Source organism: Xiphophorus hellerii, chromosome 5 (assembly GCF_003331165.1).
Source record: "Xiphophorus hellerii strain 12219 chromosome 5, Xiphophorus_hellerii-4.1, whole genome shotgun sequence".
Classification (NCBI taxonomy): Eukaryota; Metazoa; Chordata; class Actinopteri; order Cyprinodontiformes; family Poeciliidae; genus Xiphophorus; species Xiphophorus hellerii.
Genome location: NC_045676.1, coordinates 9,056,718 through 9,082,360, shown reverse-complemented (window position 1 = coordinate 9,082,360; position 25,643 = coordinate 9,056,718). Strand labels below are relative to the sequence as shown.

The following is a 25,643-nucleotide window of genomic DNA, read 5'->3' as shown; positions in this document are numbered from 1 at the left end:
GGCAGTATAGCTAGAAAGCCGTTGTGAGAGATGTTGGAGTTGGGGATATAATCCATATTTATTGTCATTGATGGAAAAAAATGGTTTGAACTTCCTCCTTCTCCCTCTGCTCTCTCATCCTGCTCTGCATCCACAAATCCTCCTTTTCAAGCTCCTTTAGGATTTGAGGTCGTAGTTCAGGTATAATTTGAGCTTTTGACATGCTAATCAGTTGCTCACAGTTGCAAAAAAATATATATCTATACCATGTTGCCAAGGTTATGCGTCATAATGACTACCCAAAAGTAAAAATGTAAGCGCAAAAATCATTGCAGATGTACAGTATCCAACACCAGAGGGGATAATTGCTCAAACGTGCAAAGCCTAAACAAAAAATGAATTAAACTACCTATCTAGTCCAACATAGTGCCACAATGAGCAGCGTAGTTCTAGCGTAATAATATGATACGTTAAATTTTAAATCTGGTTAGTTAGAATACTATTTAAAATGCTAATTTTTACTAAGAAGAATTACATTTTAAATGCTTACGTACATCAGAGACCATCCTGTGCTATTAAATGTATAATCGGTTTGCCATAAGCCCTGCCTGACTGCCTACCAGGGAGGGGAGGCGCGAGCTCTGCGGGCAGATACATGGTGCTGAATTTTTCAAGATGTCGTCGCTGGAACAGAGGTTGTCGCGAATCGAAGAGAAGCTAAAGCAAGAAAATGAAGAAGCTCGGCGGAGAATCGACCTCAACATCGACATGAGTCCGCAGCGGCCACGTCCGAGGCCTAGTGAGTATCTACCGAAGCGGGTCCGGGGTGTTAGTAACGGTTAGAATCGCACCAGGAAAGACCCAAGAGGCGGAGAGAAGAAGCGGGGGGTGTTCTGCTGCTCCTAGCAGTTAGCTGCGTTGCTAACAGACTATCTACGTAAACAAACACTCACCCACCTTGGTTGTCATGTCAAATAGTTAACATAACGACTAGGACAGCTGGCAGTATAGCTAACGTAGTGCCGAGCTTAAAACCTAAAACATGATCGCGTTAGTTCTGCCTGACATTCTTGTTGCTGAATCAATTTAACACTAGTTCTGTCAAACATGCTAGGTTAGCAGGCTACACGGTTTGTGACAGGCCCAACGTCAATATGAAAAGTTTGTCATTTTCCCTTTATTATTGTGAGGCTAACGCCGTGTCATTTATTCCTAATAGATGTGTCTGTTAATATTTTTAAGCAAGCGGTATATTTGGCTGAGGCTTCGTGTTTATGCCAGTTCCTGGTAGGATTTTGGATCCTTGACCACACAGACGGTAATTAGTTGGAGCCACCGCAGGTTAGCTAGCGTCGGTTACTGGTTGAGCAGTGGTTTAAGCTCCAATTAAACGGGGAAAGACTTACTTTTGTTGTAGATAAGGTGGCATTATGTCTTTAGATCAAGGTGTGAAATATGTTTTACTTATTACACATTGAACATTCCTCTCTGTTTTGTCACAGCGCTTCATTTTTACCCCACATTTTATGTTACAGTTTTATTCCAAATTGTATTAATCTCTTTCCTAAAAAAATAATAAATAAATGCCCCATTATGACCCATTATGAATAGGGAAGCGGTTTTTGAGTTTTTTGCAAGTGTACTGAAAATAGAAAACCAAGAAATCACATTTAGGTAAGTATTCACAATGAAGCTCAAAATGTATTTGTTTCCACAGCTTAAATGAAGTGAGCCCGTGGTAAATTCAGTTGATAGGACTGGATTTAGAAAGGCATACACCTGTCTATTTAAGGTCACGCAGTTGACCTCTGAGAGAGGATTGTCTTGAGGCTCAAATCTGGGGAAGGATAAAGAACAATTTCTGCTGCCTTGAAGGTCCCAATGACCTCAATGGCCTGACCAACATTACTAAAGTTTTAAAGCTGTGAATACAGATGTAAATATGATTTCTTGGGTTTTCTATTTTTAATAAGTTTGCTAAAAATAAATGAATAAACCCACATTATCATAATGGTTTATTTGTGTGCAGAATTGTGAGGAAAGATATTAATTTAATACAATTTAAAAGAGGCTGTTATATGACAAAACATAGGGAAAGTGAAGCGATGTGAATTCTTTCTGGATGCTTTGTATGTCTTGTTTCAAATGTTGTACACAAATGAAAAGGCCTGACTTGACAGGAGCTGCTCAAGTTGTAATTATGGATGTTTGATGGTGGGGGGAAACTCAACACAACACCCAGAATTGCTCAACAAAGAAATTTGCTGGTGTTAGACTTTGCTAAAGCAACTAAACAAACTTTGCAGACGCAAAATAAGAGTAGGAAAGAAACAACTACGGTATTTTAAAAAATAGTTTACACAAAGTTTTGGTTTGTGTGATACTGAAACTGGGTGATATGGAGAAAAATAAATTGTTTTTGTTCAATACAATCTGAAATGAACAAACGGTCTGCTGCTGCAGACCTCTAATTCCAGTCCAAACGTCAGAAACATGACAGTCAGCTCCACATAAGTCAAATCTGTATACAGGGTGACTCTCGCATAAGTATGGCCATAGCAAAGTTATTTCTTATCAAAGCAGAACAGTTTTTACATTAGAAACAACAACTTTGATTTTTAACTTGGGTGCACCGATTGCAGTTTTCTAGCCGATTGCCAATTACCAATCTTTTAATAAACTTAACCTGCCGATTCCTATTTTAGCCGATACCAATTTTTTTTGGTCTGAATGTTGCTTAATATCGGGAAAAAGTTGTTGAGTTGACAACAGTGGGGTAACTATTGTTAATTGTAAATGTGCAGACATAACATGGTGGGCCGGTCTGTCAATCAAGCTTTTCTCACCGGGGAGTAAAATCAATCAATCAATCAATCAAATTTTATTTGCATTGCACATTTTAGCGGCAAGGCTTTATGTCATAACAAACACAAAAACACAAAGTCATGCTCCATAGAATCAACAATCAAAACATTACATTAAGTCAAGTGCCATCATTAAATTTGTAATTGATTACGTTTCAAATACAACTCTAAACAGGTGGGTTTTTAGTCGAGATTTAAAGGAAGTCAGTATTTCAGCTGTTTTACAGTTTTCTGGAAGTTTGTTCCAGAAAAAGAGAGCAGTGGTTGATTCTTAGACCTTTGCCAAGCTTAATAAGATCGGTGGATAAGATCGGCTTCACATGTAAAAATCGGCCGATCAACGTTCTCCCAAAATTAAGGAACTCGGCACCGATAAATCGGTGCACCCCTATTTTTAATCCAATGATTTTTAACACGCAACACGCCGATGACCGGTACTGCTTACATTGGAGCGAGTCTTCAGAGCAGCTGACATGACACTTTGTATTAAAATTCTGCTGTGAAGCACCAACTTTGTGTTTCTACAAGTGAAAATATCTTCCAGACAAATTAAAAAAAGACTACCTTTCCTTTTGGTTGTTTCTTAAAATAACCTGTTTAAGAGAATCCCTTGGCTTATTTTCCATTTTGGTATTTTCTGGTATGGCTTTGTGAACCATAAAGGGGTAGAAACCTTATTTTTCTGTTTTATGACGTTGTGCATGTGGGGCACATGTGATTGTCTGAGCAGAACAGTGCAGTAACATCCGTGTGTGTGTATATTTTCTTTCTTCTGTCTAGTCATCGTGATCCAGCTCAGTCCTGCTCCAGCCCCCTCCCAGCGTGCAGGTATCATTCAATCCATCGCTCCTTCTGCCACTGCACCCCGTCACATCTGTGCCCCCCGTTTCTGCTCTCATCCTCTGTTCCCACATTGTCCTCTCTACTCCATATCATCTTTTATTGAGATAAAACCATTTATAATAGATGAAAGGTTGGGATATTTCCTTATCCAGCATGTTCTGGTCAAGATGAGCGTTTACTAAAGGATAAAACAGAACAACTTTGCTGTAAAACCTTCAACTTCCTGTTATCCACTGAAGTATAAATCCTCATTATGGTTACCAGATGAAACGGTCTCCTTCCTAGAAACTCCCGACTCTTTTGACGTTCGTTCAAATCATAATTTATTCTTCACTTAATATCAGCTTCCACACAGAAGTGTGGTGTTGTATAAGCGACAAGCTCATTACGCCAAACTGTCCAATATATATATATATATATAATATAAGGTTATAAATAATAATAATACATTTGTAAATATGTTCTTCCCAGAACAATTTGCTTCACCTGGTTCAAATTCTGTAAATAAATAAAAATCTCCTGTTAAGCACCTTTTGCTTTTCAATTATTAATTTAATAAAGAAATTAATCAACAGATTATTCTTACGCTGAGAAGTCGAACATAAAGAACTGAGCTTTTCACATGTGGATGTTAGAAGTATTTTTTAAGCTGCAGATGCATCCTTTGCATACACTAATGAAATGCTGTTGCATTTTAGTTAATAAAATATTTATTTTCATATTTTAAAAGAAAATAAGTCGTTTGCATTTTTAGTGTAACTATAATGTACAAAATATAAAATTTGCAGGATATGCCAAATTTTATTATCCAATTAATCATCAAAATGATCGATTTACTAAAAATAATTGTTAGTGTCAGCCCTAGAAATACATAAAATATAAAGCTACTGCCATCTCTCAGTACTTTAATCCTCCACCTTTCTGTTTTCACGGCTGGATAAATCATGTCTGTGACACCAAACCTCGTAGCTCATCATTTACTCCTCCGGTAAACTCACCACATTCCCCCTGGTCTTTCCATCTCTCCTCCTCCTCTGTCCATCTGTCCCCGTGTGTGTGTGGGTGTGTGTGCCAGTGGCAGGGCAGTGTTGATATGTGTCGGTGTGCGCGTGTGCAGGACGATTAACCCTTTTTTTTGCTGGCGGCAACGGAGTATCACGGTGCATGTGGCTTTCCTGCACGATGCGATGGAATGGGTTTCCTGTTTGACATGGTCTCTAATCCAGCATCCCCTCTGGTCCGTCTGCAGGAGTGCTGTGAAAACTCTGGCCTCCTTTCTCTCAGCGTTTTTCTTTCCGTGCCGACTGAAGACCCGGCTTTCTGTCCAAGTCTGACCCCACTGTCTGACTTCGAGCTTAGTCTGTGCCACGCCGTTTTGGCTGAATTTCTCCTCTCTCTTTCTCACATGTTGGATTGTTGGATGTCTGTTTTCCGTGTACTGGCACCCTACGTTTCCTTTTGCAGTGGCACTGTGTGAACTGGAGGCCGGGCAGCAGTGCCTCCTCTTCTCCCTGCTATGTCTGCCTGTCAGTCCTCCCAAATTTGTCTGGAGTCGGTCAAACCGTGGAGATGCTAACTGCTAAAGACTGCCTGAATCTTCCCGAATCTCCACACTAACTCCTCCTTCGTTTCACTAACTGGTTCTCTTCTTACAGGCTGATCCATCCAGGTGACAAAAGGATGCAGACGTCTTCTGGCGCTCTGGGAGGAGCTGCAAACCCGTTATAAATTAGGAAAATAGGAGTAAAATACCAAATGCAGAGTTCATCATATGTTTGGAAGCTGGTTGTGAATATTTACATTGAATTTTCATCTATAAATAGAGACTAAAATGTTTGTGTTTTTTTTTTTTTTTGGTCTGGTAAGCCATCAAATGGATAAAAGAATTGTTCAACTTTCTGTAAATAAAGCAGAATTTGCTTTCCATTGCAAATAATATTCTAACTATACTGCTGAAGTTATTTTTTTTAATTCACAACTTCAAAAAACAAATGTCAAAGATTATTAGATTTTGCAAAATTTTATTTAAAAGCTTTTGTGCTACAACCACAAACTATCATGTGTCATTTTCCTTTTAAGTCTCAAATACACATTTTATTCTGTTTGTCTATCATTATTTCTGTGAAATGTAAGAAAGTTTGTGGTTGTAACCTCGCAAAACTTTAGTAGATATTGCCTAATTATACTCAGCAAAGATGCATAGACTTTACACCTCAGTTGAAGATTGCATTTTTGTTCTTCAGCTGGATTTTATTCTGCCAATAGTTTAAAATATCCAGGATGATGTTTAAAAAGAAAAGCTTTGATGAGAGTTAATCCCAGAACTGTTCCCTGTTAGCTCGCTCTTTCCTGCGTCTCATTTTTTTTTTCCCATGAGAGCAGCGTTTTGAGGTTTTGCTGCGAGATAACATTCCTGTTTGTTTTTACACTGGGTCGGGACATCAGCAGAACAAAAACAAAGCTTTTGACTTTGTGGGTGTGGCTGTGAAAGAACTCCCTGACCGGGCCAAGGCCAGTTTCTCTGGCGGGTCTGGGGAACCGGCAGAAGAGATTACAGTGAACCCTCGTTTTCCGCGGGGGTTGCATTCCGAAAAGAACCCATGATCGGCGAAATCTGTGAAGTAGTTACCTTTATTTTTTTTACAATTATTATACAGCATAATTAAATACTCTACATTGAAACCAAAGAACAAAAACTGTTTTCAGGCCTAAGCATTTTTTTTAACAAATAGAACACTTTCTTATAAATAACTACAGTAAAATAATCATTGTAATCATCAATACGAAGTACAGTAGGACAAATTGTGACTCGCGTATTTCACTGTTCCTCTGACTGTGACGCTGCGGCCGGACTCCACCTGTGGTGCAGGTGTGTTTTTTCGAGAGAAGAACATAGTTATCGGTAGTTGTTGTCGCTCTTTTTTTTTTCTGGGAAAAAATATTTGCCACTCTGTATTATGTATATTTAAATACCGTAACGTTATTGGCACACATGTAGAGAAGTAGTGCAGAGACTCTATAGCCAATCAGGACGCAGAACACAATGCACTGTGGGAAAAAAAACTGCACAAAAAACTCAGTGAGGCCGTGAAAGGTGAACCGCGTTATTGCGAGGGTTCACTGTATACCCATTCATATGTTCCTCATGTGAAGGAGTTAAAAGAATTGCTTAGAAAAGCTCTTGAAGACAGAACTTCTGCATCCCGGTCACCAACAGACGGTCCAAATTCACCAGAATAAGAATATAACTGGGGTCAATGTGTCGCTCACTGATATTCAATGTTGTACTTCAACCCAGCTCTCCAGCTGCCCCTGGTCAACGATGGAGGCAGCCGCTCATCATCCTCAGAGAGCTCGCCTCAGCACCACCCTTACCAGAGCCGCCCGCGACACATGCTCACCCTGCCCACGCCTCCCTATAGCCTACAGAAGAGCCTGGAGAAGTATGTGTGATTTTTAAAACGTTGTCATGTACATGTATGGGAAGCTATTAGTGCTGAATGTCATATCATGAAAAAAAAGCATAAACATCTGTTGGGAAACAGAACGGGGAAACGCACATAGCATCCATTTGTTGATGGGTACGATAACAAATTTTTCTGGCAGATAAATTATTCCAGAAGTTAGTGCGATAAATGATAATATTGTTGTTTTGAGACCATTTTCAAGTAATATAATAGTAATAATGGCATAATAATGCAAGAACACTTTGTCAAGGATCAATCAATTTTAAATTCTAATGAACATTTAACACTGGAACTGGAAGACATTTTAAATATACAAATAAAATAAATTTTGAAGTCTTTGTAAGCAAAATTATTCATCAGAAAAAGAGCTAGTTGAGACCAAAGCACCAAACTGAAAACTTTTATCATCCAGTTTTTGGTAGAAAAAGAAAAAAAAGAGATAAACAATAAATCATACTAATGGAAATGATTGCTTTTGTTTTAATTTATCATGCAATTAATTGACTTATTGATTATTGTGACAGGCCTATGGATAGGAAGCTATCCGCTGTTGGAGGCTCTGGTTGGTTTATACTTCCTGTAATGTTTTCTCACTCTGTTATTTTATCTGTTTGTGTTTTCAGTGTGGAGATTGACCAGAAACTGCAGGAAATCATGAGGCAGACAGGTTACCTGAAGATCGACGGACAGGTGAGATCACAACAGGGGTCTCATTAATAAAACGTCACGTAGGATCTGATCTAAAAGAGGCAAAAAGGGAAACGCATAAAAACAATCCAGATTTATTAAACCAAGCTGCACCTCAGCATTTGCATTGTGTATCGTGTTTCTATGCCTACAGATTTTAACCCGAAAGAGGCAAATTTTTAGATGGTTCAGAAATGTAACCTGAATATTTTTACTCTTTTGTTTTGCTTATCATTATTTGGTACCCTTTTAACAAAACAAATCAGTTAATTATATTCATACAGATTCTTGTTAAAAGAAAATTTGTTCGATTATGAATCAGAAAACAGGAGACTGCGTCGCTTTTGGTGCTTTATTCAGATTATTTCAGTTTTAATCACCTGATATCTTGATCTGAATGATCTGAAACGTTCGGACCTCCACAGCGGTATCCAGCAGAAGTAACTGACCTCATCAGTGAGGGAGAGATCGGCAGCGGGACTTGTGGACAGGTCTTCAAAGTCCGGTTCAAGAAGACGGGCCATGTCATCGCAGTCAAGGTAAGAGCACTCTGTGTGTCTGAAGGAACAGCAGCTACCTTCTTATAAATCTCTGCTTCCTGTTCCTTTACTTATTTATATCTTTAAGGAGTTGCGTTTATTTATGCAGGACCATTTCACACGTCAAAAACCACAAAGTGCTTTACAGTGAATACAAACATAGTAAATACAGAAGATAAAATCAGAATACATAGAAGATCATACGGCAGAAGATCAGCTAAAAGCTACTCTGAATAAATTAGTCTTTAATTGCTTCTTAGAAGAATCAACAGAATCAAGACAATGTTTGAAGCTTATGAATATTTCTTAGCTGAAAAATATAATTTCTGACTAATCCTAAGGGAATGATGCTCCAGTGAAGGACAGAATAAAGAATAACACCAAGATGTTAGAGGTTTGGTTTGACTGAAGACGCCAAAACACAAAGATGTTGCTTGATTTCAGTTACCTGGTTTTCCAGCTCAATAATCAGAATCTCTCTCTTATCAGAGTTCACCTGCGGGTCGTTGTCACAGAGCCAATGTTTGATGTTACTACTGCAGTTTATTAATGATGACACCTTTAATTTTTCAGCTGATTTAAAAGAACAGTACAGCTGAAAATCATCAGTAAAGAAATAATAATTTACAGGAAAAAAAGCAAGTAGGTTCCAAGACTGAGCCCTGTGGTGCCCCACATGCCAGGCTCCCTGAGTCGGACATGATGTGATTTCCCAGAACATAAAATGTTCTGCCATTGTTTTTCTTGTTTTTCCTCAGTCACAGCTTCCACACTGTCACATCAACCTGTTAGTCCTCTTATCGGATACTTTCCCTGTTCAGAAAAAGATCTCAACAGTCTAAACACAGATTAGTCGCATCCAAGGATAAAAATATCTGTCTCTGGCCAACAGCTAATTGGTTTCTTCCCACAGATAAACGAACATATGATTAGGTTTCTAATATTAACCATAAATGGCCCATATACTTTGCAAACCAGGTCACCGAAGATCACCTTTGACTAATGGCAGAAGCAGCCACAATTCTCATGTTGCTAAACAATTCTGGATTAATACTAATAAACTGTAAATGGTTGTTTGACTGCTAACAGAAAAGCTGATGTTGCACTCCTGAACTATTTGTCGTAGACATCAAATATAAACATGGAGCCAGACGCTTAGCTCTTACTCATCTGAGCAAACTATCCTGGCACTGTTAAATGAATGCAGAAATATGGAAACAATCTAGAACCAAAACAAGTGATATAACCTTTTGAGACTTGTAGAAACGCATCTGGTTTTATTAAATTCAACTTTTTAGCTTAAAGCAGTACACTTTGCTACATCATTTACAGTTAAAGAGTACTGGTTAAATACTCCAGTTGAAGTGTTTTACTGGTCAAAAATGTCCTCATATATTTAAAGTAAATGTTTATTTTGTTACTTCGTCTAAATAGAAACTTCCTGCTAAGCTTAATTTTCTTTAACAGGCTGTACTGTAATTTTCTCAACTCAGCGTTCAGTTTAAAAATACTGTTGTTTGCTAACACAGTGACAGTAATGACCCCAAACAACATTTAACAGCACATCAACCAGCAGGAGCAGCTGGTTCCCCGTTTAAATCCTCTTTCATTTTGCTAAAACAGACCCAGCAGGGCAGTTTGAAGGAGCTGTTTGCTCATCCAGCAGTAATGTAATCGAGAAATATTAAGTTTTGTACGTTTTGTGTCAACAGCAAATGCGTCGTACGGGAAACAAGGATGAAAACAAGCGGATCCTCATGGACCTGGATGTGGTGCTGAAGAGTCACGACTGCCCTTACATCATTCAGTGCTACGGCGCCATAGTTACTAACGTGAGTAACTCTAAAGTACCTCTTAATGTCAGTGTTGATGCATTTGTGTTGATTTCAGCTGCTAAATATTAAGTGTGTGTGTGTTTGGGTGTCCAGACGGATGTTTTCATTGCGATGGAGCTGATGGGAACCTGTGCAGAAAAGCTGAAAAAGAGAATCCAAGGCCCAATCCCAGAGCGAATCCTGGGAAAGATGACCGTTGCAGTAAGTCACAGATTCACACTCTGACTTCTGGCACGTTTCACTTTAACCAATCGTTGTTTGTGCTTCTGTTCTGCAGATAGTGAAGGCGTTGTTGTATCTGAAGGAGAAACACGGCGTCATCCACCGCGACGTCAAACCGTCAAACATCCTGATCGACGCCAAGGGTCAGATCAAACTGTGCGACTTTGGCATCAGCGGTCGCCTCGTGGATTCAAAGGCGAAGACTCGCAGTGCCGGCTGTGCTGCCTACATGGCGGTGAGGAAACACCCAGTCAGGAATCTAAACTCTTTCTAAAATATTTGTCTTCATTTGATCTCTCTGTAGTGTCATGATTGTCTAGGGCTTTAACTAATGATTAGTTTCGTTATTGATCAATTGGATAAAAAAAAAGTCTGCATGTTCTGCGTTTTTTTTATCCAACATTAGAAATAAATTAAAAGATGCAAATAACTAAATATTTAAATTCCTTTTTAAATACAAAAATAAAGATTTCATTGCCTAAAATTTAATGACTTTGCATTCCTTTAGTGTAGGATGCATTTTCAGCTAAAATAAATATGTTTAACATCAACATGGAAAATCTCAGCCTTTTTGCTTGACTTGCAGTGTTTACTGATCTGTTGAATAATTTTTTTAAAATCAATAATAGGATAGCAAAAGGTGATTAATAGGAGATTTGCTTTTACAGAATCTCAATCAGAGGATGCTAAAACTACCACCTGAAGAGTTTTGAGTAAAACTATTTATAGACAAAGATGTTATTTAATCTTAAATGCAAAATGTGTTTATATATTTCTTTGTACAGTTTTGGTTTATTTACTGCTCTAAGTATTTTTTTAGCAAATGGCTTTTTTTTAGTGTTCAGTTAATAATTAATCGATAACTAAATTAGTGGGTGATTATTTCAATCAATTCATCACGATTAATTTCTTCTGCCCTATAATTGCCAGTTTTTTATGTGATAAATTACATTGAAATAGACGGTGTGAAAAACAGGAAGTTAAAGAAAAGTTAAATTATTGAACAGAAATTGAGTTGCATTACTGTTTTTGTTTTGTGTTTTTTGCCAAAATATTTTTATTGAGATTTTCCACTTTGGAAATACAATCATGTAACTAACTGAACAAGTTTTCTTTGTAGTTATTACATGACAGTAAGTATTATTTCTCATATCAGAGAAATGAAAAACAAAGAAAGAAAGAAGAAGAAAAAAAGACAGACGGGAACAAAAAACAACTTCTCAAAAACAGGGATATTCGAGCAAATTACAACCAGGTTAGATATAATTGTACACGTCTATTCAGCATGGCACTCTGCAGGTTGCAGCAAATCAAAACTCAAACAAAACCTCTGACAAGTTAATAAAATTAGTTAAAGGACCCCAAATCCTCTCAAAAAGACACTGTTTGGATTTCCTAATGTATGTTATTCTTTGTAGCTGCAAATTAGACAACATCTGCTTTAACCACTGCGTGGCACCAGGTCTGTTGACATTTTTCCAAGCCAAAGCAATAAATTTTTTGCAGATAATAAGCTTTTATCTATAAAAGTCCATTCTGATTTACTAAAGTTATGCTTCTCAGGATGTAAAACTAACAGGAACCAGTGAGATTTGCTTTGAGATAATTTTTTCAATTATATCTTTCACCTCTGTCCAAAACGCATTGATTTGTCTTCATTCCCACATGCAGTGCATTAGAGTCCCTTTAGAATTACACTTTACGCAAAGATCTGGGATGTTGTTATTATATTTATTTAAATGCACAGGCGTAACATAAACATGCATTAGCCATTTAAATTGTAGGATTCTAAGACGGCTATTCATGGACATTGTATGGGTTTTATTACAAGCCTGTTTCCAATCCTGTTCACTGATATTTGATGATAGGTCCATATACCAGTTTATAAACTTATTATTTGAGTTCCCTAACGAGTTAGAGAACAGCACATTATAAAAGTCTACATTACTGATTATCTTTATTAGAAATGCTTGTGTGCAGATGAAACATCCACAGATTTTCTGAACCAAGTTTTCCTGTTTTGTTTTTTTTTTTTTTTTGCAGCCTGAAAGAATAGACCCTCCAGACCCCACCAAACCTGATTATGATATTCGAGCAGATGTGTGGAGTCTCGGCATTTCTCTGGTAAAACGGTTGATTGTTATTATTTAGAGTTTCTTTCTGCTTATTCCTGTTTGGGTGTTTTTGTATGCATGTTGGAGGGATGGGTTGATTTCAAGTATCAAGGTGTGCCAGGGTTTACAAAAGCTACTTGTTGCTAAAGTGACTTGTTTTCTCTGTATAGACCAAAAATCAGAACCGTTACTGCGGTGCATTTTTTTAAAGAAAAAATATCAAAATATTGCAATTTCTTTTTATTAATCCCTTTAATATGACTCTTTGTTCTTCTTTTAACATTAAGACCTCCATCAGAACATTATGAAACTTTCCCCAGCAATCTTAATTTACAGCAGCACAAAAAAAAGCTCTGTGTTCCCTATCTGCACTGAGAGAGAGAAATTACACACATATATATATATATATATATATATATATATATATATATATATATATATATATATATATATGATGTACAAATCACAGATTTGTACATCGAAAGTTTACTTAGACTGGAGGAAACATTAAGGCCCCAGATTTGTCTCAATAACCTAGATCTTAATTGCTTCTTTTCTAGAAAAAAAAAAAAAAGCAGCATAGTTGGATTGTTTTAAGCATTTGCAAGTTAATTTTCTGCTCAATATTGTTAGACTGAGCTCTACCTGCGTAGTATAAATTTGCATACGTAACAAAGATTGGCTCCACAAAAGTGTCATTTTAAACCACATTCCTTGACTTTTAGTGAAGTTAGTGCTGGGTGGATTCAGCATCTCAAACGAAGAAAGAGGAAGGAATGAATAATCATATTTTTTAGTTTAGATGTTGTTTGTTGTTTCTAGGTGGAGCTAGCCACAGGACAGTTTCCCTACAAGAACTGCAAGACAGACTTTGAGGTTCTGACCAAAGTGCTGCAGGAAGATCCTCCTGTGTTGCCTCTAAGCATGGGTTTCTCTCTCGACTTCCAGTCCTTTGTCAAAGACTGGTGAGTATAAATCACACCCTGCCTCAAACAAGCAAATCAATACTGGTTTCAAATAATGTTTTCTGAAGAATATTGACTTGCTAGTTGGACAATGAAAACATTCAAGAGAAGGGCTGGCAATTAATCTATTTTATTAATTAAATGTAATGGTCAGACTGAGATTTTTCTTTTTTACAAATATAGTCATATGACAAAGTCGTAATATTTAGAGAAGGAAGTAGTAATTTAATGAGAAGTCAAACATGAAAAATAACAAAAAAGAATTATCCAAGCTTTTTTCTCAAAATTTTAAAACATTAAATTTAGGGAGTTTTTTCTGCTAATATTATGACTATGTTCTCGTAATTAAAGAGGAATTTTTGTAGCCAGAACTTAAATCTCAGAGGTAAAATGATTGAAATAAAAAACACTTTTTGAAAATATTTTCTGTCATTTGTAATTTCTTATCTTTTTTTTTTTTAAACAAACAAGGAAAAAAATATTATTGGAAAGCAAATCTAGTATTAAAATATCTGAGGTTTATTTATAAGCCATATCGCCCTATTCACGGTGTTATTTTCTGGAACATTTACATTTTAGGAAAACATCCAATCATGTTGTAAAGATTTGTGCCTGTTTTTCCCCTCAGCCTCACAAAGGATCACAGAAAAAGGCCAAAATACCATCAGCTGCTGGTAAGTTGCACTTTATGTGAACTAGTTCAGAATTTCTGATTACTTCAAAAGAATCTATTATGCAAGATTCATATTGTGCATGTTTGTGTGCTTCCATTTGGGTCTCAACTGCTTCTAAAAACAACCCAAGCTCTTAAAAAAAAAAAAAAAGTCGTTTTTTGGAAATAAGTTAATGTTTTTTAGTGTCTGAAAAATGAACCATTTTAAAAACTTCCCCATTGTTAAGTCAAAAATCAGCTGATGCTGCCCTTCACCTAGCAACCCCAGCAAAGCCTTGTCCGTTGCCTAGCAACCAAGCAGAGCTCCAGCACTTTTGGTCAGTTGGTTTTACCGCTGTATGCTCAGTACAATGGCTGCTGGATAAGAGTTTTTTTACCATTCAGAAACCACTTGCTGCATTCTTCTTGGTTGTGCAGGAGCCTCTTCTAATGCTTTTCAAAGATGTACAGTTGTGTAATTGGGCATCTGTTTGCAGCCATTTTCACATGCGAGTTTAAACCCTGATTTGGGACCGTGGCCAGCAGCAGCTTATTTGGATTTAAAGTGACAAGACGCCCTAAAACAACTTATGCTGGAAGGAACTCAAATAGGCAGAACTGTACAGACTAAAATCTCATTATCTAAGAATGATTTTGTGCTAAAAATGTAATGAACATGTTTTGTTTAGCACTTAGATCTCAAATAACCTGTTTAAGGAATCATAATAGGTCACTTTTATAGAATAACTGGTCACTCTCTTGTTTCTCCTCTTTGCCACAGGAGCACAGTTTCATCCGGCGCTACGAGGTTCTGGAGGTGGACGTGGCCGGCTGGTTTCAGGCGGTGATGGAGCGCACCGAGTCGCCTCGCAGCAGCCAGTGCTACAGCCATCAACACATGCTCCACTCGCTGCTCAGCAGGTAGCCTAACTCGGCATCCGCCTGGCCTCCACTCGGCCCGAAAGCCAGACCGGACCGGCCGAGCTTTAGCTTCAGCCCAGGCTCGGTCCGATCTAGTCTAGCTGTTCGCATCGACGAACCCATCCTGCCTGTCCACCAACCAGAGGACTCATGATGAACAGATGGAGTGATGGACAGAGGTGTGCTAATGGATGGATGGATAGCTTACTTTAATATTTAATCATGTGTAAAATTTGGACTGGAAGAGGGACCAGAAAAAGATGCACACTTTAGCTAGCTTCGTTCATTCAGACAAGACGATCTCCTCTTATCACACACACACAAACTATCTCCTGTACTTCCTCCAGGTTTTTGTCCTTCTATTTGTCGGTTTCCAGCATCGATCAATCAGCAGCGTAGTCACTACACACTGGAGTAAAACGTTAAAAAAACTAACGCTGCGTTAGCAAGGACAGGAAAATTGTGCAATTCTGAACCTTCAGGTGTTTTTACTATCGTACGTTCTCAGGCGTAGAGTAGATTCCCCATATGAATGAACAAATATTTCATAACCACCTTCACACTACAGTGCTAACACCCACAAAAAGGGATTTTTTTTCTTCATATTTTTATGTTTGTAGCAACTTTAGGCGACATTAATTTATCTACAAAGTATAACAGAAGACAAGTTATTTTAATTAGAAGCTGCATCTTTGGAAAAACAAAAAAGTTCCTAAAAAAATTAGTGTTGCACCGTAGGTTTTTAGACATGTTTGTCTCTTGTTTTTGTGTTTATCAGAATGTTTTATGAAGAGCCTAAAAAGAAGAGAGATTAGTTGGAAAGCAAATTGGTGGAGAGCAACTAGAAGATTTATTTAAGAGAAGTTGGATTGAAAATGGAAAGTTAGGCAAGGAGTTGGCAGATGTTTTGTAGGTGGAGCGTCCTATTCCAAACATCAGTCTGTTTGACTACCTCTTCCTCTTTGTCTGCTGTTCAGTCTGCCTCAGCCCTTGAGCAAGGCAGCATCGTTTCCAGACCAAAGGCTGCGTGCGGTTGGATGTTCAGGATGGAGCAGAAAGCTTCAGATGTGACGATTATGGCGTTTGTTGAGCCTCTTGGAGAGACTGTCAACATAAAACCTTTGTTTTCACACACAAACCTTTACTAATTAACTCCATAAATGAGTCGAGTAATGACATTTTTTTATTTTAAGCTAAAATTTGATTGTGCTGAATTTTAATTCTTTTTAATTCTCAAAAAGAAGAATGAACAGCAGACATGTAAATTTTTAAAATAAGCCCCTTTTTATTTCCTCTAACTTCATTCGTTTTAAACGTAAATAATATCCATAAATTTAAAAAAGGGTGATTTTTAAAGTGTATATATTATCCAGGTTTCTAACTGGTCAGTCGAGATGAGAAAGGTGACCGATTCATTTCTAAAAACTACTTAAGTGTTTTACGTTGACATCTCCGACCCGGAGGATCGTTTGTATGAAAGCAGATGTTGGTCCAGCAGAACCGTTCAGAGCACATCTGCCACGGCCAAAGCCTTTAGACGTAGAGCCCAGCTTTTCACTCCCACCGAACCAAATCACAGCTAGACGCAGAACCGAGGAGCGGCGGCGGCAGACCGGAGGATGTTTACTGTTGGCGACACACAGGGATGTTGTTGAGAAAAGCAGAAAATATGAGAGGAAATCAAAACGACAGGAATATGAGGAGAGAAATGAGGACTGAGGCGAGAAGGAAACTGGAGAGTGTGAAGAAAGTGTGATGACATGATAAAGAAAAGTTGCAGGAAGGATGCAGATGAGACGGAGACTAGCTGGCTTCTGTAAAGAGCTTTCCTGGTGTTGCACCAACTTACCAATTATGAGTTTAGTTAGTGTGGCGTTCTTTTCTGTCAAACTGCATTATTTATTGATGTGTTTCTACTGCTGCTACTTTTGATTGCTTTAGACGCTGCTGTCGCTTCTTTTCCCCAAAGTCCAAAAAACTTTAATCGTTTGTTATTTTTCTTGTTTAAAGCCAAATAAATAATCATGCAATGTCTGCATGTCTTACCAAATACAAAAACACCAAGTCTGAGGAGAGCAAAGTTAAGTGAGAGATGGCGAAAGGGAAGTGCTGAAAAAGAACTAACACACAACGTAAACGCACGCCTCACCTCAAACTAAGTAGGAAGTGTTTTTGAATAACCACACCGCACTACAGCTCTGTACAGTGTACATATAGCTTTCAGTCCAGTCCATCCAGTCCTCCCTCCATCCGTCCATCCCTCCGTCTGTCCACACCAAAGGCCACCAAAACTCGACTAACGTGCAAGAGCAAAGCTGTCATGACTGCGTTTGTGAGGAACATTTGTAACGCCGAGCTGCGATACGCGTAAACTCTGTAACTAGTGGGAAAGATTGTGTGTGTGTGTGTGTGTGTGTGTGTGTGTGTGTGTGTGTGTGTGTGAGGGGGATGTTGTATTATAGCGGTGCTGTGTGTGTGTGCAGAGGGAGACTGGTGCACGACCAACAGGGGGCAGACACGCTCAACCATCTGCTCAGGGAATCTGAACAGAACGAGAATCACACACACACACAAAAACGAGAATCACACACACACACACAAAAACGAGAATCACACACACACAGAAAAGGTTTTGTTTCTCGTTTGAGTCGCCGGAGCAGATGTGATGTAGAACTTCTTAACCGGCTGTAACGTTTTCACCAGATCCAACTTGGTTTGTCCTCACTGCAGAGCGTCAGCTGCGGCTGCGTTTCCATTGGCCATAAAAAATTTGCTTAAATTAAACAAAAATTTTAATAACAAAACTCAAGTCTTTGGATAGTTTTTTGCGCTAGAATAATGAGAAATGGAAACTTCTTTCGCATCATCACACAGTTCATCAAGTGTTGAGTTTGTCGTTCGACTCCATCGCTCTTCAGTAAAATCACAGACTATAATTTCCCCAAAACGTCGCAGAAGAAGCCTCTCCAACGTGTAAATGGTTTATCGCTCCAATGCCTAAATAAGTCGCTGACATTTCCTCCGCTGTGGAATTTTTAAATAACTTACCATGTAAACTAGCTTTTTTTTTTTTACACGTGATTTTAATTTCATTTTTTTTATGAAAACACTATTTGTGAAACTGTTTTTCCAATTGGAAACGCAGTTAGACTACAATTTTTCCAAAATGCATCACATATATATACACAACCACTCTCACGTATAAGCTTTGATGTCTGCGTTTCCACTGAATATATAATGGACAAATGGACAGTTTGACAAATTGAAAATAAATTTGCTTAATGGCAATTTAGAAAAAAACTTTTTTGGTTAAAAAAAAAGTTTTGCTGCTTTCTTTTTTTAGCTGTATTAAAATGAAGTTATTTCAATTGTAAAATTGGAATTGAAAACCTTTTATTGCGTCATGAGTCACATGACCAACATCCGGATGTTTCTACTGGCGAAAACCACAAAGAAGAAGACAGGAAATGGTTGGAGGATGCTAATTTTTAATGTCTTATCATGTGAATATGCTTATCCACGTATGATTTTTATTTGCGTTTTTTTTTTTAACAGAAACACTGCAATTACAGTTTGGTGTTGTTTTTTTTTTGACATTAGCAGAAAATGTAAAACGTTTTGCTCACATTCGTAATGGAAACGCAGCTGCTGTTTTTGTTTGCTGCCCCCTGTTGGTTATAAACCAGGATTGTTGCTGTTTTCATATGTAGGAGACTCTTTAAGTGCAGAGTCGGTAGATTCAGTCTCCCGCTGCTGATTTTTATTTTTATTTTTTTGTGTATTTTCCAAACGCACACATTGCAGACACTCCCTCGATGTTGCTGAGTGTGTTTTTTCTTTTCCCGCTCCTGATTGGACGACGGCTCATCCGTCGTGAAATGTGATGCGACTGCGTGAGAAAGTAAGAATAAAGCTGATAGTCTACGTTCACCAAATGTATAAACTATCCCATCCCACACAGCGACGCTTTATGTATATTAGCCTGCCAGGTAAACACCAAATGTGAGGTGTTTACCTGCCTTGGCACTGTGTGTGTGTGTGTGGGTGTGTGTGTGTGTGTGTGTGTGTGCTTTAAGTCCATCTGTAAGTAAACCAAATATCATTTTCACTATGCAGTCATTCAAACCATGTCGGCTTGCTTCCTGTAAATACAGAGTCCCAGATGAAAGTCGGCGGCGGAGCAAGAGACGCGTTTTGAATGAGCTGACAGATATTTAAGGATTGTATCGGGGTGGGCCGACCCGGGTTTGTAGTGTGGTGCGTTTGGGGTGGGTGGGACACATCAGTGCTGTAAAGTACATCAGTTGCTTGTTATCGTAACCGCTATAACTGCCATTGTTTTGTTTTTCTGCTCGAGATTGCTTCTTCCTCCTTTTTTTTGTTTTTTGTTTTCAAGACAATGGCCGGTTGGGACGGGATGCACAAAACTTTATCCTTTATTTATGATTTTTACACTTACAGTATGTATTTGTTTTTCCTCTTTTTTTGTTTTGTATTTGAACATTGTTGTGTACTTTAGGAAAAGAGACACTTGTTTGCCTTTTTTTTGTTGTTTTCCTCCATGTTCTCTGTCCGTTTACTGTTTGGCTTTGAACCCATCGCTTGTTGATGAGCAGCAGGAGGAGGAGGAGGAACTCGAGCCTTCGTCAGCAGACGGTAGAAAAACAAATGTCTGGTCATCCTGTTAATCCCCGTTTTTGTGTCATATTTTATTTCCCCTGGTTGTGAGCGAGCGGAGACGCTGTGATCTTTGTCTACCAAATGTCTTTATTCAGAGGGATTAGCTTTTAATTTTGTCCTTTGATTTTATTATTCTTAATAATATGATTACAATTTTATTATTATTATTAATATTATTGTTATTCAGGGCAATGATGACACCAAATTGAACAATTAAGAGGCTGATCCCACACAGACTCATCTTTTTATTTTTTATTAAGTGGCGAAGTGGATTGATGGCTTTTCTCATCATTCCACTATAATCTGCCCACTGTTAGTATTTTTATTATTCTTATTATATATATATTTTTTCCTTTGGTAATTAATTTTTATTGATTTATTTCTTGTATGGGTCATAAATTACATGCTGTTATTCTCCACCGCCCCGTTTTTTACCCGTTACTTTTGTCTGATGCTGTAGTTGTGAGCTTCTGGTGAAACGCCTGAGCTTTTTATTATTTTTATTTTTATTTAATGCTGAGACTGTGGTGACCGATGTTGCACTTGTGATGGGTTTCTTATTGCAGAAAGGAGAACATTTTCCTCATTTTCTTAACGTCGCAGCAGTTATTTTATCAATCATAAAGCTGTGACACGACGAGAAAATGATTCGACAGTGTATTTTTCTCACTTATTTATTTATTGGTCATTTTTATGTTTGTTTTGGTTATGATTTTTTGTATGGAGGGCAAACAGGACATGAAGAGGAGAGTAGACTCTTTGGCATTTAACTTTTTGTGTACAGAAAGCAGATTATTATTATATTGAACCTTCAAACTAACTTGCAGCCATTTTTTTAATTTATAAAGTCTCAGCAGAAAGCAGAGCGTTAAACTGCTGATTTTCAGTTAACCAGGTGAACCGTTTTATAGTCCAACTCTAGCTTTACTAACATCTCCCAGTTGAAACCTGGGCGACTTTTAAACCGTTGGTCCTGAATGCCACTCCATCTGTCTATTTTTTAAATAGATATTTCAACTGATAACTGCTATGATAGTGAACTGATTGCCTTGTGAAGCCCCTTTTCCCCTGCAGTCGGCGGTAAACGCCCTCGTTAAAATATCTAAAGTTTGTTACTTGGTCTCTGTAAAATCCCGTCCGTCTCTTGCATGACTTCTTCACTGGTTTGCAGGTTTGTTTTGGGACGTTGCTCCCCTCTGTTTAAGGGCCTCCTGTATGTAAAACACACCATGGATATGTTGTCTTGACAGATCTATCAAATGACAAAGCTTTACTGCCCTTTTGTTTAACTTTTTCTCTCTTTTTTTGCTGTTTTATCCTCCCCAACACCGTAGTCTCATTTCAAACAGAATAAATGCCATTATATTGTGAATACCTCAGGATTTCTTTTTTTTTTTTTTTCCTTTTTTTGAGAAAAATAATAAAACACTCAAAAATCAAATAAATAAAAACTCATAAAAAGCTTTTGTGTTGTTGTGTACTTCAATTTTGAAGTAAAAATCTCATCCTTCTACGTTTTGTAATTCAAACTTTTGGCCACAAGAGGGAGAACTCCTCCGTCTTTCTATGAAACGTCTTCTGTCTGACGGTGTTTTAAATCTAGATATTCATGCGTCCAGCTGTCCGGTTCTTAATTACACGCTTTCTTGCACGTTTCCAGATCTAATCTCACTTTTTAATGAATGCATCTAGAAATGTTCGTATCTGATTTAGCTGAAATACAGAGTGATATAATCTGTTCCGTCTGCCAAACACCGTCACGCTTCTCTTCCTGGAGCGTCGTTTCTGCTCCGCTCTTCTGTTGAATGAGCCGCTGCTCCTGACATGACATGTAAAGAACATGACTGGTTCTGCTTTTATCTGAAAACCTCCGCAACAAGTCATGCAGATTTGAACTTAGTTGATTCACTTTTTACTGAACTCACACTAAGAACAAAATCACACTGAGGTGAGTTTGACTCGACAGGCTGAATATTTGATCCAAGGCGATGAGAATGAGCCGTAGAGATTTCATCTGATTGAGATTCAAATTAAATTTCCCTGCAAAGAGATTCGGATTTTACGTGAAAGTTCAAACAATAGTTGTGTGTAAAAGTGAGAGAAGAAAAAAAATGGAGACAATTTGTTCACATATTTACCAATGGGAGTTCAAAAGGCGACTTAGCTCACCTGAGTAAATACTTTGTAATATTGAACATCCTTGAGCATGTTTCTTTAAGGTTTAAACATTCACATACTACGACAACATATTATGGCAATAGTAGTACATTTTTGCCCCAAAAAAACCCTCGGAAGTATCCGTTTCAAAAGTTGAAAATTTGCAATAAAGAAATTTTAAGCTTTAAAAATGTTCAACTTTTGAAACAGGAAAGTTTTTCTAGAAAATTTCTGACATCGATTTCAAAATTTGAGGGTTTTTTAAAAGCAAATTTTGAACTTTTGAAACTCAGAAATTTCCACGGATTTTTTTTCTACAACATTTATTAAATTAAGATTGAACTTTCTTTTTTTTTCTCACAAATTTTTGACTTTTGGAGCTCAGAAATTTCCATGTTTTGTTTTTTGAAGAAAATTTCTGAGAATAATTAAAAAAAATTTTTTGGCAGGATTTTTTCCCCATATATTCAATGGCCCTAATATGGCATCATGACAGACTAACACTTCTGACTCTTCTTTGGTAAATCTTTCCACAGATTCTCAACTTGATTTATATCTGGACTTTAACTAGGCCATTCTGGCAGAGGAATATCTTCCATCTTCCCCGCATCATGGTTGCTGTCCAACTGGAAAATGAACCTCCACAAATGAATGAAACTAAAGACAAAGGAAAGAACAGAAACTATAAGATCTTTAAAGGAATACTAATGAACTGAATGTGGTAAAACGTTGTGAGCAACACAGAAACTGAGTGGCAAAACCTGGGAAAGCAAATAAGAATACGATCTAAATCCAAACCAAAAACACTGAAGGTTTGTGACACAATCAGCTGATGCCAAATCCAGGGTATCAGAATAATTGACAGACTTTTATGAGTTTTATATGTTTCTGCATGAAGTTTGCATGTTCGTTCATGAAAGAAGATGCAAACTCCATGAATGTGAGGGTTTTCTCCTGTTAATCTTCATACAATTCAAAAACATGACAGTAACTGTACATTTCCCTGAGGCGTGAGCATTTGCATTCATGGTCGTTTGTCCTGTCTTCTCTTTTTTTGCAAACAGGATGCAGAGCATCTCTCACTGCATGCCCTCCATTGACTGGTTTGTGGTTTTACGCGTTACTCAGTGGTTTGTCACTTTAAATCCCAGTAACACAGTAAAGGTTTTGGGTGTAATGTGGCAAAAAATAAATTAAAATAAAATAAAGGGTTTTGCAGTGTCCTCTGTTTGAACCTGATTTTAATGTGTTTATGTGTCACATAAAGCTGCAGCTTGTAACTTTTATAAACAATATATTTTTACATGTCTGTTGAAATTGTCACTATGTTGTAACAGAATCATATTAGATGGATAATCTGTGAGAAAACTGAGCTTCTCCCAGTGCTAACTAGAAACAACCAATCGGAACCAGAAGGCAGGCCTTAGAGCTGCCAATCAGCAGACCCCTTTGTGAATGCTAAGGCTAGTTAGCATAGCCACCGGATAAATGGTTTTTCTGTAACTAAGTTGTTCCTCCGCCACTAGCACATTTAGCAGTGCGTTCAGGAGATGATTGACAGCGCTAAGACCCGCCTTCTGGCTCTGATTGGTTGATTTTGGTCGGAGTTTTTTTATTTCTTCAGATGGCAATAGTAGCTCAGAGAGGATGTGTAGTAATGTCCTGTCATGGTGAGAGTTTTAACAAATAAAAATAAAAGTTGCATACTGCAGCTTTAGACTTTAATGCAATAAATTTAACAGCTGTTAAATTCACATTACTCTGTTCATGCATCATCTTATGTCAGTTTCCACTGCTCTTATCGACAATAATAAACCACATTTGAAGAGACTTTAAAGGTTAGCTCTTTTTTTTCTTGCTTCATTCTTGTTGCAGCATGCTGCCTCTTCTTAATATCAGTTCATCTTTAATGTGTGACCCATGTGAAGCCGCAGGATGACTGGGGCTGATGACGAGGCACGCAGAGCAACCCAACACCGAGGAAACGAGGCGGGAGCCGCTCACTTCTCTTTCTTCAAGTCTTCTTCTCTTTCTTTCTGCTCCTGTCTGACCATATATGGTAGGAAACTCAGCTAAAACCTCATTGGTGGATGGGAGACACGGTGCAGGTAGATGCGTTACCTTGTTTGGGAGGTTTGATTCCCCTGAAACTCCCGTCTGAGACCCGCTGCTGCAGATCGAGGATTTTAAATATAAAGAAATTATGAAAACTTTTGTCTGTCAGACAGACATGTTGGTGTTTCCGCTCTGCTCTGTGTTTTATGTCATGTTTCCACATCAGACACATCAAACTGCCACACCCCTGCTCAGCTCGTTCAGGTAACAGAGAAACTCTGCTTTCCGACGCAGCGAGAAACACACAAACGCATCATGTGTTCACCGGTATTCACTGAATATTTGAGCTATGAATGTTTGAGCTTCCGGTGTCTGCTTTGTTTTATTTATTTCATGTCATTTTTGTATTTTTATACCAGAAATAAAGACTGAAATATGCAGTAAAGTCCTCCAAATAACTTTATTTCACATTTTTAACATCCTGCGGTTTAATGCTGCTCACCAACTTTGCGACACATTTTTGTGGTTTGACAGCTGCTTGTTACTTTATTATTTTTAAATGTAATACATAATTTAATTAATAACTAAATAACAAATAATCATCCTTTTTTGTTTACATTTTTTTAGGTGTTGGATTCAGCTCTCCCAAATCAACGCTTTATAGAAAAATTTGACTTTAATTCCACCTAAAAGTGCTTTATAGTTTGATTTTTGTAAAATATCTCAGCAAATTTTTTTTAAATGTATTTAAGATTTTCAATCATATTTTGTTCTGGACATTGACTGGGCCATTTTGATGCTTAAATACACGTTGATCTGACGTAGCTCTGGCTGTAGATTTAGAGCTGCCTCACCACAGCATGACGCTGCCACCACCATGTTTTGGCAAATGATGTGTTCAAGATCTGTGTTTCAAACTTATCAAAAATTCAGTTGATTGTAAGAGAAAATTGAGTTTATTCAACAAACGAATCTCATCTATCTATCTGTCTGTCTGTCTGTCTGTCTGTCTGTCACTGCTTAAATGTAACTTTATCAGTCAAATAAAAGCAGTTTTTATCTGTATACTGCAAATTACATAAGTGTAATATTTAATTTTAAGACATATTGAATGGAGATAAAGGTATTTATTAATATTTTAACTGTTTATTGATGAGTTTTATGAATATATTCTGGCACAACAGGCCCTGGATCTGGATATGACCCAAAATGTAAATTAATTTGATCTATAACGCACCAAAACAAAACGCGTGAAAAGAGATTTTTGACATAATCTGATCCATTTTTCTTCTGAAATTGCATACAGATTGTGCGTTTGGATTTAAACCTTTTGCAGCAGCGATTTTGAGAAGTCCCTGTTTGTTTGTTTTTTTGTTTTAACCAGGCGCTCCTGAACGCACCATGCGCAGCAGCGCGCTGAGGCTGGGGAAGTGGGCGGGGACTTTTGGTCACCTGAGAAAAATAAAACAGCGCAGCTGAGATCCTGTGCGGCTCCATCCTGTCCGAACCAGCACTCTGAGCGGCGAGCCGACAAACTGCACCTCATCCCGGGGAGGAGAATCAGCGACACGCCGCAGGGTGGAGCGGGACCGACACGGACACACAGCTTACCTGCTGCTGAAAACAAGGTCGGCTCTTTTATTTACTTATATTTTGGTTCCAA

General features: G+C 37.9%; 2 protein-coding genes across 3 annotated transcripts in view; both read left to right on the top strand.

Annotated features, from left to right (window-relative positions):
• The first annotated feature begins 590 nt into the window (after positions 1–590).
• On the top strand, positions 591–21,231 carry map2k7 (mitogen-activated protein kinase kinase 7). 2 transcript variants are annotated; one of them, XM_032562660.1, is made up of 12 exons: positions 591–778; positions 3,624–3,671; positions 6,985–7,129; positions 7,777–7,843; positions 8,266–8,379; positions 10,092–10,211; positions 10,308–10,415; positions 10,492–10,671; positions 12,480–12,560; positions 13,373–13,515; positions 14,144–14,189; positions 14,949–21,231. In XM_032562660.1, the coding sequence occupies exons 1-12, from the start codon at positions 655–657 to the stop codon at positions 15,090–15,092; spliced, it is 1,320 nt and encodes a 439-aa protein (XP_032418551.1). In that variant the 5' UTR covers positions 591–654; the 3' UTR covers positions 15,093–21,231. The 2 variants fall into 2 exon arrangements, with proteins under 2 accessions (XP_032418551.1, XP_032418552.1); XM_032562661.1 differs by lacking the exon at positions 3,624–3,671 and having other exon boundaries at positions 592–778.
• A 4,222-nt stretch (positions 21,232–25,453) lies between these two features.
• LOC116719978 (myosin-9-like) overlaps positions 25,454–25,643 on the top strand; it is a 41,623-nt gene continuing 41,433 nt past the window's right edge. The window contains exon 1 of the mRNA XM_032562893.1: positions 25,454–25,608. The gene's annotated coding sequence lies outside the window, so the exon portion shown is untranslated. The remainder of the gene's footprint in view (positions 25,609–25,643) is intronic.

Coding starts and splice junctions, on each gene's coding strand:
- map2k7 (XM_032562660.1), top strand. CDS start 655: ATGTCGTCGCTGGAACAGAGGTTGTCGCGAATCGAAGAGAAGCTAAAG. Junction 7,844..8,265: donor ACCTGAAGATCGACGGACAG/GTGAGATCACAA, acceptor GGACCTCCACAG/CGGTATCCAGCAGAAGTAAC. Junction 12,561..13,372: donor GGAGTCTCGGCATTTCTCTG/GTAAAACGGTTG, acceptor TGTTGTTTCTAG/GTGGAGCTAGCCACAGGACA.